We start from the raw sequence: 13,934 nt of genomic DNA on the forward strand, positions 1-13,934 counted from the left end.
ACAACGCTAATATATTAGACTTTTGTAGAAAGACCTAAAAATGTTAAGTATTACTGGTATGCAGAACCTTAACTCAATGAAGACTCTGCACACCACTTCTGAAAGGTTGCCGACCCCTGTTCTAGGTAATGAGATTCTATTTCAGAACAAGTAGACAGGCACCACTAAAGTGCTTGCTATTGAAAGCTTGTCCATGGCTGAACAAAAACTTCCCTGGAACATACTGAAAAGGTGGTAGCTCCAGCATACTGCATTGGGGATGAAACATGGCTCACTCTTTTCCCAGTGACAACTACAAAACTCTTTTGCCCTGATATGTCATATTTACTGGATTCCATCTCATCTTTGACTTTTCCTTAAAGGAAGGGAACCTCTTTAAGGACAAGGACCTGTATATCTACAGATAATGGTACCTTCTGAACAGCTTTCTTAAGAAAATACAGGAAAACTCAATGGACTTTGTCTGCTAATACTGTGCTCAAAGCATGGAATGGACACTACACAACTTGTCTTAGCTGTCCCATCTGTAAAATGCCACCACACTCATGTGCAAAGTCCTGGGCAGACTATTTTCATAGCTTTCTACAATATTGCGCCCACTCTGTTCTGACAACTCAAGTGTATGAAGTCTCCCTGGCCTTTAGCAACTCTAGTACAATACTCCTTTCTCTCAGCCAGTTTTTCATTTCTTGAAATCTGAAATCCCTGTTGGCTTTCAAGCACTACATATGTCTTGGTGTTGGCTTAAAAGCACTGGGGTGCTATTGCTTCCAGAAATAATAGTAAATGTTCATTCAAAACATTTATCATAGGAAGTGCAAATCTGCAAAAGCATAATAAACAAGTCCATCTTTAAATATTGCACAATACTCAATCATGGTTCATGTACTACTCTTAAACTGTCTGCAAGCATAACTAGCACCTAGTTTGTAAATCAAAATGCAAGAGTTCAAGAAATAGAAAAATCTTGATTACTTGCCATGTGAAGTCTGCAGTGTGCCTATTACCAGGCTAGATGCAAACTGAATACTTAGTATTAGCCTCTGTACTGTTGAAGCAAAAATTAGGCTTGAGTGGAAGAATGCTATACTGTTCTCTAAAACTCTTTTTATACCATCACAGGCCTGAATGCTTTTCTTCCTGATTTTGAAACCAGGTTCACCACAAACTTAAACTAGGTAGTGAACAGAGAACTTAATTACAAGAAGTCTGTTTTATTAGGGCGTGGATATGCCATGTTTGTGTAGTGTTGATAGTGAATCTTTGTTCCTGAGAGAACCTCCAGGTGCTACTGCAGTGAGGAGGTTAAGATCAAAATATATTAATCTAGCCTATTGACATAAGTACTTTCTCAACTTTCCTGAATTCTTTCTAAATGTACTGAGAAACCTGCCTATTGCAAATCTGTCTCTTTTTTCTAGGCCAGCGACTGGTTAGCCCAGGCAGTGCAAATGAAACTAGCTCAATCATGGTGGAATCGGTGACAAGGTCATCAACAGAAACTTGCTACAGTGCCATTCCCAAGTCTACATCTGATGCCAGCAGAGTGACTTCCAGAGGTGCAGGACTCTCAAAGGCTTTTGTGGATCAAAAAAGCAGCTTTACTGTAGACTGCAGCAAAGCAGGTATGAGTTTAAGAATTTGATCTCAAAGCAATAGGTATCTGCAACTGTTTAATTTATGGCCTTAAGGGTCCAATGGGAGACCAAGATGAAAAACTTAAGCTCTTGGATTGTGTTGCAAGACAAACCTCCCTTCTCCCACAGCGTGGATTTCAACTGCTGGACTAGCTCTAATGGAAGATTGTGCACAGCACATAGTACCATGCATATAGGGACAAATAAATTAATGATTGAGTAGATAACAGACCCTGCCTGAACACTTAGCTCTCTACATCTGCAAGTGTAGATGCCCTGTGAGTTAAACCCACCTTCACAGAGTGCAGTAGGGAAAGTGCTGCAGTCTGTCCACACTGAGAGCTTCAATCGCATTTGCAGCACTTGCAGCAGCATTGGGAGCAGTGCATTATGGGTAGCTATCCCAGCGTGCAAGTGACTGCAATATGCTTTTCAAATGGGGGGTGGGGTGGAGTGTTGTGTGTATGTGGGGGAGTGGGTTTTTGGGGTGCTGAGTCAGCACGCTGTCTTGTAAGTTCAGACCACCTCCCCTGCTCCAAAAAAGCAAGCAGTAAGTGTTTGCTTTTTCGTGGAGCTGATAAGCAGCTGATTTCTCCAAAATGGAGCTTTGAAATGGCATTTCGGCATTCCTGCAGCCGATGTCACAACAAGAGTCACTTGATTATGGGACGTTTCCAGAGGCTGATTGTAGCACAGTAACGCAACACCTCGTTGACACTGGTGCCTTGGTGCTCCAGCGGGGGCACAGCAAATGTTGTTCCACTCACCGAGGTGGAGTACCAGCAGCACTGTAGCTGTGGAGTCAGTGCTCTGTGCCTTGCCAGTGTGGATGGGGAGTGAGCTAGGGTGCCTAGGGCTGCTTTGTTGCTCTATAATTTGCAAGTATAGCCAAGGCCTTGGGTTTACTTTGTAGAGTCCCTGGCTCAGACACTAAGGGAGCAGGGTTAAAAGATGCAAGTGAAGTGTTCAGGGTGATAAGCACATGTCACTCATCATCTTCATTTAATGACATCCTGTAAACCCCAACAATTAATGAGCCAACTTTCATAGGTGTCACAAAGGATGCTTTATAGTGGAAAAGAGAGCACAGCCTTATTTGTAGGTTATAAGTTTGAAGTATTTTAAAGCAAAACTTGTACAGATTTTTATGGTACTTGTCCCTCCTTGTGCTGTAAATTCTGCTTCTGGCAGCTTAGTCCTTATTTTCAATTTATGGCTAACATTTTTTAACCGAATTTAAAAAATGAACTCTAAAAGCGTTGACACCTCGAGAGTTAACTAGCAAAGTTAAGTGCCAGATGTTGGTTACTGCCCGAAGAGTGTCTGTCAGCTTTGCAACCTTGAATTAAAGATTTGGATGGATGGGATTTTTTAAAAGGCAATTTATTTAACAGAGAAGTTATTTAAGTAGTGTTTACAACTTAGCAAGGGGCTGCAAATTTTAAACAGTATTACGAAAGACCAAATAAATATTTTAAACTTGCTTGGCATAGCAAAGCCCCTTTGAACTTTTTTCCTAAAATGGCTTTACACTCCTGAAATGTTCATTTTGTAAACTGGAAGTTACAAGCAGATGACACATTTAAGTTGCTTTTTCACTACTTTAATTTGCCTTTTATGACGTTTATAGTCCTCTCTCAAGGTGACACATTTTGTTAGTGTTAGCCATCAAAAATAATCTTTGTGAAACTGCTACTTTGATTTGGGCTTTCTTTGCCTTAAGGATAACTAGGTGGTAGTCCTTTCTGTGGCTGCCAGTGAGTCCTAGTTTCTGAAAATTTCATTGGCATTTAACAGACCTTCATTGTGCTTTGCCAAGCATTTTTCTCCAATACCTTGCTCTGGAGTTTCTTTTGCACCCAGCAGGGCTGGCTCTAGGCACCAGTGCTCCAAGCATGTGCTTGGGGTGGCACTCCGCCTCCTTCTTGCTTGGGGTGCAAAAAGCGAGGAGCCAGCCCTGAGCAGAGGTGAGCTGTGGCTGTGGGAAGTGTGGGGAGGGCTGCAGGAAGTACCCTAGGGAGCAGAGGAACAGCTTTCCCCAGCTCACCTCTGCCTCCTCCCCCAAGAGTGCTGCTTCTCTCCCTTCCTCCCAGGGGAAATGTGATGTGCCCAGGGGAGGAGGCGGGGCTGGGATTTTGGGAAGGAATTGGAATGGGGCGGGGCCGGGGGCATGGGTAAAAGCCACCTGTTACCTCGCCATAATTATATAAAAGCTAACAGTTTCTAATTGTACCATAGGTTCAAACATGCTGTTAGTTGGTGTCCATGGACCCACAACTCCATGCGAAGAAGTTTCTGTGAAACACTTGGGAAACCACCAATACAATGTAACGTATGTAGTCAAAGAGAGAGGTGACTATATTCTGGCAGTGAAGTGGGGCGAAGCACACATTCCTGGAAGTCCATTCCATGTCACTGTTCCTTAAGGTCTTCTAGGATCTAATCTTTGCATCTGCAATTCAGATTTATAAAAATACTGTTTGCAGTTCTGTAGCAAAATACGGTATCTAGATACATGCAACTCACATTTCAGTACATCCAAAAGTAAATTCAATAACTTTTTAGAAGTGTTGCAACTTTTTACCTAAACATACTATGTAATGTAAATCTATTTAATATCCTTTTAAAATTGTAACTTTAGTACTGTCAGTGGGTAACTATCAACATTGAGAATTGTGGATAACTAAGACACTAATTTCCTTTGTGGATGTTAAAGACTTGAGATATTGAGAACTGGAATTTGTCTTTTGTAATTGGGTATCTTAAACTACTGATCTGTTTTTTGACTGGAGACTTTACATTTAGTTGTGGAATATGACTTGGGCTGTCCCCAGTTCAAATTCTTTCTGTAAAGAAGTGAGGTAAAACTGGTACTAAATACGTGCCTTTGTATACTTGACCAATTTTTAATACTTAACATTATGAAAAGCTATTAAAGTGGCACTACCACTCAACATGAGAATATTTTACAAAATGCTTTGCTGATTGTTTACATTTAAGAGAAATTGCTTAATTTTGCTATAGCAAACTTCAAGCTGCCAGGAAGTAACTTTGTCTGCTTTCAGCCCTTCTGCATTTAGTGCCTTGTAAAACTATATTGTTAGCTTTTTTCCATAATGCTTGTAATGGTGGCTTTAATTAGCTTGGGCTTCTAGTGAAATTTACTATAGAAGCTTGCTCCACAGACTGCCAGTGTGTGATCAATCATTACTTTGGTCATAATTTCCCAGGAGTCTTTGCTTCTAAGCACAAACTCCAGTCAGTTGGTTTTAAATTCCTTAAATCAAGTTGTGACTCCATACAGCTCAGAAGCCTCTCATAAAAGGAAAAGATCAAAAGGTTTAGTTTCACATTTGGGGTATTCACCTGCTCCAAACTTTAACTTTGAAAACTAGCTCTACACAGTAGCATGTCTGAAATTATCAATGAATAAGTGCTCTGAATCCACAAGGTAACCATAGTAGGCACAAGCTGCTTGATCAGGTCATAATCCTTTTGAGAACTGCAGTCTAAAGACTTCAGTAACATACCTTCATTTCCTGAAATCGCTTTCATGCTGCAAACTTTCTAAAATGCACAAGGGCTCATCCATCCTTATGAATAAGGAATGAACACTTAGTTCTAACTTTCATGATAGTGAAGTTTTTTCCTTCATAATAAATACATTCCAAATGCTGAACTGAAGTTTACTGCCAACTGCTGTGGTCCGAGCACAATTTTTGGCTAAATAGCTTTAACTTTGTATGACTAGAAGGATTGGTTGGAAATATGTTGATGCTTACCTCCTATCCCTAGTGAGAGGTTCCCACATATAGCTATTTTGTAGGAGTTGTATGTCGATGCACTACTTTTGAGCACAGTTTATTGGGGAAATTGAGTAATTTTTTTACCATGCTTTGTGCCTTAATGTGAAATGCTTACTACATTGTAAACTAGGACGTAAAAACAAATAAAACTGGAAAATGCAAGATTGTAAAATTGTATCTTAACTTATTAAAACAATGTTGGCTTCATTAAAATGTGCATGTTAAAAACCACCTCAGATTGTCTTCGCCTATTTGAAGAAACAGTTTTAGCTTGGTTAATATAGTAACATCACTCTTGTGTGGCATGTCTAACTTCCAGCCACATGTACTGTTACTGTGTACACCTTCTGTCCCTAAAACTAGTCAACCCTTCAAACAGTCATGTTTGACCCTACTTTAGACTTGACTTGTGTTCTCATAATGAAACTATTTGGCCATGTCTAAAACTTTCCTGACTGTCTTGCCGCTAAAATGACTGGGCAGTAAAAGATTAAATCTAGGCAAAACATCATACTGCAGTGAAGTATCGGAGGGGTAGCTGTTTGCGGCTTTTACAGCTCCAGACTGATTCCTGTGGCACTTCATAGACCAACAGAGATATTAGAGCATGAATTCTTGTGGGTGTGCTACGTGCATCTGACGAAGTGGGTATTCACCCATGAAAGCTCATGCTCCATTATGTCTATTAGCCTATAAGGTGCCACAGGACACCCGTGAAGTGTCTCACTGCAGTAGAGTAACATTCAGAATGAATTAGCATCACTGTGTGGTCTGTCGTCTTACAATTTTTAAAAGACAAATAGTGACTTATGGATGCACAGTAAAAATAAGGCATATACACTATATACTGTCTCCACTCCTCAATTACTGTCTGTCATGCTCATCACTGGTATTTTTAACTTTCAGTTCATGCTCAACCATACCTGCTTCACTTAAATTAGCTGTTTATAAGTTGAAATTGCATGAAGGATGTGTAGTAAACATCTGACTGTGTGCTTGGCTCAAAAGATGAGGCATTTGATGTTAAAGGAGTTTTACCAACCCCAAAGGTAGTAGGTGGACTGACCGGCTTGCAGATGCTGTAGGTACCATCCATGTGGGGTCTACAGTAATGAACATCTTAGATGTTCAATGAGTTTTGTTTAAAGGAGTTGAAGGCTTCAGTCCAGTTCCCAGTAGAGTAGTGGCCTGGCCTGACCTGGCACCTTGCTGGTAGTCTCAGCCAAGGATTGCATGTGGCAATTGAACAGTCCTCACCCTTCCAAGTGAAATTAGTCTTTAAAAGCTGCTACTGTTCATGCTGGATCTGTTGTACTTCAGTTTGGATGGCTAATGCATCAGCACTTATTTGGCCAGTCGTTAAATTCCTTAAACTAATCAAAGATTTGTTTTGCTGGTCCAAAACTTCTGTCTAGGCCAGGGACTTGCCTTTGATAACTGAAAGGCAGAATCTGCATTTACTAAATCAGAAAAGGTGGGTGGCTTCCACCTGCTTATTATACCCTTATCTCCTTAGGTTTAATACAGCAATATGTTGCTGTAGAAACCAGCAGATGTTTCTCTAAACAAGCACTCCCACTCCAAATAGCTCCGAAACCAGAAACTCTGTGCAGGTTACTGCTGCCAAGGAGGCTCCTGTATTGCATTTGTCTTTCCTAGTTGCAGCTGACCTAGCACAAAGCTAATGAAGCCAGATAAAGGCTGACATTTTGATTGATGTGAAACTATCCCACCTGTTGCAGCAAACAGGTGTTGAGAAAATGGGTGTGCCTTTAGTGCTCTGGCAGAAGTTTCTCTTTTTGCCTGCTCCCATTTAACCCTTCTCTGCCTTATCCTGAAGGTGAACCTAAGTTGTCCTCTCATCCCAATTACTTTTATGCAAGAATCTAAACACTGATTCTGTGCCATGTTGCTATTTATGCTATAGAATGCAGACCATTCTACCTGTGTGTGTAACATACAAGGGCTGGTGTGCCTTAGTATAAAAATCCAAGTGACTTATCCACAAAATTGAACTTGCTAGCAATACACTTAGCAAATGCTGGGTTTAATGTAAATAACCCTCAAGTTCCATGTAACTTTTGTCATGCTGGCAGTGGTTTTGTCTCAGTTCTGGAAGCAAAGTTCGCCCTATTGGAATAAACTTCAGCATTACAACCATAAAGCTTGAATTTTAGACATAAGAATAATTTAACTCTGTTCCCTTCTCTGCTACAAACCCATTACCCACTAGATCCTGTAACAGTAGCACACAAGCCTCTTAACTGGTCTCAATCCATACCTTGGAATATGGCTACAAATAAAGATTACACAAAATGTGGCTACTTGCTAACATCCCAAAAATCCTTTGTGGATAGTGCCTAATTTATTTCTGAACTGGGGGAAGGGTGAGGGAGGACCAAGAAGCTGAGACAACTCAGATTTGAAATACTAGCTTTTTGAAAGCCACCCTCTGCTGCCCCCCCTGCCCCCCCCCCCAAAAAAAAACTAGCTGTCCCTTTGAGGCTTGCATCAGCTGGGAGCCATGTCCTTTGAACTGCTGTTTTCACAGAAGTCTGAAAGGACAGTTTTTATAATGTTCACATGTGCCTTACCTTTTGACTCTTGCAGCCACTTGGAGTAAGTAACACAAGCAGCTGAATAAGTACTAACTTTGGCTCAGCAGATGACCACTAGTGAGCTTGACAGAAGGTGGCTAGCTTCACTTGCAGATGACTACTTGCAATACTGCTGACTTTAGAAGGCACAATTGTGTGCATGTGTTGGAGAGGAGCAAAATTAGGTGGGGGACTGTTTTGGGGGGGCAGCTTATGTTGAACTGAGCAGTTCCTGGGGGGAGTCTCCTCAAATAGTTCTCATTAAACTGGAGCAGGGTGGGGGGAATTGAACTCTTTTTGGCTTGGATGGTAAGTGGCTTATCTTCTGTTTTGTGGTGAGCACCTAGAATGTTGGACAAGTGCTGTGTTCTGGTATAAATCCAAAAAATGGCTTCATCCCTAGTGGCTCTCTCAGAATGCACCTACAAAAATATGGAACTACCCACCTGATGTAAGACAACTAGGGGTGGTTCTTGTTAAAATGGGTTCCTGTCTGCATCCTGTAGAACTTGCCATACCGGTATTGCCCTGGCCTCTTCCTTTATCATTCAGTGTTAAACGCATTCTACAACAATATGCATTACCTCATCTTTTGGGGGCGAAGCCAGACCTTTTGGCACCTGCTCACCTATTTGGTGTAAACATTGCTTGTGCCAATCTGAAGCGAACACACAGGTTTTGGGCCCTGTCCTCTATGACACTTCTGTGATGTCATAGTAAGTATTTTAGGTCGCCCTGCCATGTGCAGGGGGGGAGAGGAAGAAAACGAATCCCGTGTACCCCCGTAACCGAGCCTGATCACCTCGAAGCCTCTCTCTCAGCTCACGTGTTTCAAATAGAGCTTCTACGTTTGCCGGTCATGATGTGTTGGTTTGTATTTGTAAGTATCAGTTATTACTAAATGCTGCATTTTGTTTATAAATATTGTTAGTAGATATCTTAGGCATTATGTGTTTTAGGTTTTGTTAACTCTATTAGCAAATCATAAGCTGCTCCCTTACCCCTTGTAACTATCCCCAATAAAACTTTAAATTGATTAATTTTAGGGGGGGAGTGTGTGTCTGCCTGCCTGCAGTTTGCCTTGTGACCCATACTCTCCTTGCATCTCTTACCTATATAGTCTGTTCCCACGTGCAGCCTGGTAAATAACAGGCCTGCATTTTCTTTTGCCCCTGCGAATACGTGGCAATCTACAGTTCTCAATCATGAGAACAGGTGAGTACTAACCTGCTGAAAGCCAACCCAACCTCATGGTAGGCCCTCGCACACTCACTATGGAAACACCCATTACAGGGTGGGAAACCTACTTGAAGACAAATGTCCTAATCAAAGTTCCATTTATTCACTTTGATGGTTTTTAGTGGTGTGTTTGGGGGCACACTAATGGTCTAGACAGAAAGTAAAGTATCCTGTCTAGATAGTGGCCAGTACCAACTTCAGAAGGAACAAGAAACCACAGAGGGCAACAATGATGCAGCAGAAATAATCTTTTTGTTTAGGGGTTGCCTTCTGAATAAGGTTTGAGTGTTTATGCCTTCCAAAAGCAGGGAGTAACCAGAGGTCAAATCTTCTCCTTGACAATGATAATAACATTCTGGGCAGAGAAGTAGTTGCTACCTTTTTGAAGTCAGTTCACTTAAATACAGGAAGGGAGAGCTCAAGTCCTCTACTTGCCTAGAAGATACTTTGGGCTTGTTTGACAGCCAAGGAAACCACATTACACATGCAGAAAAGATTAAACCTCTTGAATCATGGACCTGGAACACTTACAGTTAACAGCCTGGGCTGTGGAAGGCAGTGTAGCTCGACACGGATTCTCCATTAGCCTTGGAGACATTTCGGTGTCCAGACAGAATGTAACCTGGAAACTCCATTCATTGATCTGATCAAATTAAGTTTCTGGTGCAAGGGGAAATATCTGTGGGGCCAGACTGCCTCTTTTTTCAGTGTCAGCCCAGTGGGGCCCAGACCTCTGGATGGTACTGCAATCCAAATACAATAATCACACTATTTTGGCGATCTCAGCTACATTAGCTCTTCAAAATCATTGATTGCTTCCTACAGCTCCAGGAAATCTTGAATCAGCAGAAAAACATCTGCCAGATGGATGTACTCATCTAATGGATGAGGTTCTCAATATGGGTGGCCCAACACTCTGGATCCAGTCCAAACCTCAGTACTGAAATCCTTGATTACTTATGTCATGACAGATCTTAGAGATGCTAGAAATGGGCCAGCCTTTTGTTTATCTCTAGTCTGTCATTGTTACCAGACAAACTGCATCTTAGACCCTGTTTGAGTTTCCCTCAAGTTTGCCCCTTAGGGGACAGGTTCCTAAATGTAAACATCCCCCTCCCACCCCTGCTTCCTAAATGTATTAATGACACAGGTCCAACTCTGTTTAGGCACTTCACAAATTTTCCTTTGGGAGCCTGTCACTGCAAACATACTGTCACACAGAACCAGCAATTCAAAGCATCATTTATGCCTTTCCTAAAGGTATAAAGCATTTAGGGCAAATGGTAGCAACACATGCTTGACTATAACACCTGGGATCCCCCTGAGCTGCAGAAAGCAGTCTGCCCCTGCTCTGTGTGCCTACCTCTCAGCTTTTCACTGACACACTGGGCAGTCCATCGTAGCTCATTCAATGCCCTTCCCTTTTTCTAGGGTCTCTGAGGTTTAGATTTCCTTAGATCCCAGTCTTTCCCTTGAAGAGTAACCCGGTCTAGCTCAGTGGAACCTCTATTACCTCTCACAGGAGCATGATACCCATGTCCTGCCCCCAAAGACAATGCTATTCAAAAATCTAGTCTTGTGTGTATGGGGCACAAGCTCACCTAAAGTGACCACAGCATGGCAAAGAGCCACAGTCACTGGAAGTTAAGTAATCATTCTTTCAGGGTAAGCCCCTCTTTCCACAATTCCTGGGAAATAGTTCTATTTTGTTCCAGAATGGCATGAATGGGCATTTCTAGTGTTCTGAAGATGTATCTCAAGCACATAGAATACACATGCCAGTTGTATCGTGTTTGTCTCATTCCATCTAAAATGCCAAGGCCTTAGGGTCACAAGTTGTTGCAGGTATGCTATTAAAATCCTGCATGGGTTGGCATGCCAGGCACCTGGGAAACTATTCACAGAAAGTCCATAGGGGCATTGGGGGGGAAGGTGAGTCATCTGACTCAGATCTGTGAAATTAATTTCTATTCCTCCACAGAGGCATCCTTTGGCAGGAAGGTGCTACCAGTTTGGTTCCTGTATAGTTCTTAGGGTATGTCTACACTTGCAGACTTTTTGCACTGTCAGTTTCACCAGTGAAAGAAAAGTGCTGGTTTGTGTACTCACTCATTTCCACAGGCATCAGAGTGTGTTTTTTACATTTGCAGTACTTCCATCGCCAATGAGAGCAGCGCTCTAGGGGAGCTATCCCACAGTGCAGTGTTCTCCATTTTGATGATAGGCCTTGTGGGAAGGTGGGGGGTAAGCACAAGTCATTCTGGGTCCCTGCTCAGTACCCTGTGGTGCACCGCTTCATGTCACAGCAGCACCAGTACTTCCTTGTTTCTTTCGTGGCATTTTTTAAATCTTACTGTCTGGCTGCTTTCCCCGCCATATGAATCCTGCACTGCTGTCCACTACTCGGGTAGCTGTCACTTGCACAGAGAACTGCAGTCAGAGATGCCTAATGAGCTGCCTGAAATGGAAATAAGTGACATTAGATTTGCTTTTGGCATTAACTGAGGAGCTGAGCACAGTGGAATGGCATTTTTGGGCAAGGGAAACTAGCTCAGAGTGGTGGGATTGTATTGTTATGCATGTCTAGGATGACGCGCGTATCTTTAGAAACACTGGGCTCTACAGAAAGCTGCAAGCGGGGACTTTCTTTCCAGACCAGCGATCACCGTCAGGGAAGTGGAAATGCCCATTGTGATCCTGGAAGGCCTAGCTTACCTATTAATGCCATGGGTCATGAAGCCATACACTGGAAACCTAGATGTCAGTAAGGAACATTTCAACAACAGGCTGAGTAGGTGCAGAATGGCTGTCAAATGTGCATTTGGCCGTTTGACAGCATGCTGGAGATGTTCGTATGGTAGACTGGAAATGAGTGAAGAAAATATCCCATGGGTATTGCACCATGCTGTACTTTACATAACATTTGTAAGGGGAAGGGCGAAAGGCTTACTCATGTGGAGCGTGGAGGCCGAACGCCTGGCTGCTGAGTTTCAGCAGCCAGATACCAGGGCTATTAGAGGGGCACAATGTGTGGTGGTTAAGATCTGGGATTCCTTGAGGGAAATGTTTGAAAATGAAAATCATTAAACTTTGCTGCTGTGCTTGGTTCTGTCTGTAATTTCAGTGAAGATGAAGTGCTAGTTGACTTGTAGTTGTGATGACATGTAAAGAAGTGTGAACACACAAAGCTTGCTGCTTTTTGAAAGAAAAAACATTATATAAAGAGAGACCACCGCATGTACATATAGCCATGTAACCATGCCTCAGTGGGTCATAACTAAGAATGCCAAATTCAGGGCAAACTGCTGAGAAATAGGGCAAACACAACCCAAAACTGGTGGTTTTTCTTTTATAAGATAGATACTAACCCAGCCACAAAAATAAACTCCTGTTTCACCACACAAACTAACAAGAAAACATAAAGGCAGTTTCCTCAGGCATTCCAGTTCTTATATCACCGCCAAAAACACTGGATTCAGAGATGAGTGGCTCTTTACAACCAGTCTCATCAGATGACAGGTTCTTCTGATCCGAAAGGATCAGCCTCACACCCAGGTCAATATATAACTAAGATCTTTCCCAAAAAATCATGCTGACGCCAATCCTTTAGTATCTAAAATCTAAAGGTTTATTTATAAAAAGAGGTGAGAATTAAAATTGGTTAATAGACTCAATTACATACAGTAATGGCAAAGTTCTTGGTTTAGGCTTGTAGCAGAGATGGAATAAGCGGCTGGCTCAAGTCTCTGGAGTACATCCACAGCTTGGATGGATCACTCAGCCCAGTGTTTAGAGCTTCAGTTTGTAGCAAAGTTCCTCTAGAGGTAAGAAGCAGGATTGAGGACAAAGTGGAGGTGTTTCCATGGCCTTTTATAGCTTTTGCCATATAAAGGGCATTCCATTGATTTTAGTGTGGAAAATCACAGCAACAAGATGGAGTTTGGATTTATAGGGGCAAGTTGCATGTCCATGCATTTCCCCTAGTCACAGCAGGAAATTTCATTAAGAGTAGATGGGCGTCTCCCATAGTCCATTGTCAGTTAAATGTTCTTTCAATGGGCCATTCAATTTGAATAGTCCCTCCAAAATGTGCTGGCTAATTACTTTGTGAGTGTTACACCAGGAGCAAACATTTGAAATCCAGGTATAGAACCAATACTTAACTTTAAATACAAAAATGATCCATGCATACAGAGAGCATAATCATAACCAACAAATCATAATCTTTTCATAGACACCTCACTCACCAACCTTTGTACAATATTTGCTGCAAATATATAACGGTGGTTGCAACAGCGATCCATAGGGTCATATTCTAATCAGATAACTTTACAAGCCATTCTCTTTGATGGTGGCAAACTGGCTGGGGGGCCCATACACCTAGCAGCTGTGTATGACTCCAGCTGTCATTTGACAAGCTATCTGTGGGTGTGGATTGTTGAGAAATGGAAAAATTTGCAGCGAGCCTACAAGAATGTGCAGTGGGAGTTTGGGAAGTGCATGGGAAAGAATTCTGCACTTGCCGCAATGGGGAGCGGGCACAAATCAGGTCACTCTGCAGTGTAATGAGAGAATGCAACAGAGCTGTCTGAAGCTCCAGAACATTGATTTAGCCTCTCTATGGCTTCCCCATGGAAAGCATTGTCCTCTTTTTG

The 13,934-nt window shown here is 42.1% G+C and overlaps 1 protein-coding gene across 4 annotated transcripts in view; it reads left to right on the plus strand.

Moving 5' to 3' along the window:
- The window catches only part of FLNB (filamin B), a 108,007-nt gene extending 102,333 nt beyond the window's left edge, over positions 1 to 5,674 (plus strand). For all 4 annotated transcript variants that reach the window (XM_032801353.2, XM_075073308.1, XM_032801356.2 and 1 more), the window contains 2 exons: positions 1,422 to 1,625; positions 3,876 to 5,674. In XM_032801353.2, coding sequence (XP_032657244.1) covers positions 1,422 to 1,625; positions 3,876 to 4,063 — 392 coding nt within the window. In that variant the 3' untranslated portion in view covers positions 4,064 to 5,674. The remainder of the gene's footprint in view (positions 1 to 1,421; positions 1,626 to 3,875) is intronic.
- Positions 5,675 to 13,934: the final 8,260 nt, after the last annotated feature.

The sequence above is a fragment of the Chelonoidis abingdonii genome, chromosome 17 (assembly GCF_003597395.2).
Source record: "Chelonoidis abingdonii isolate Lonesome George chromosome 17, CheloAbing_2.0, whole genome shotgun sequence".
NCBI lineage: Eukaryota > Metazoa > Chordata > Testudines > Testudinidae > Chelonoidis > Chelonoidis abingdonii.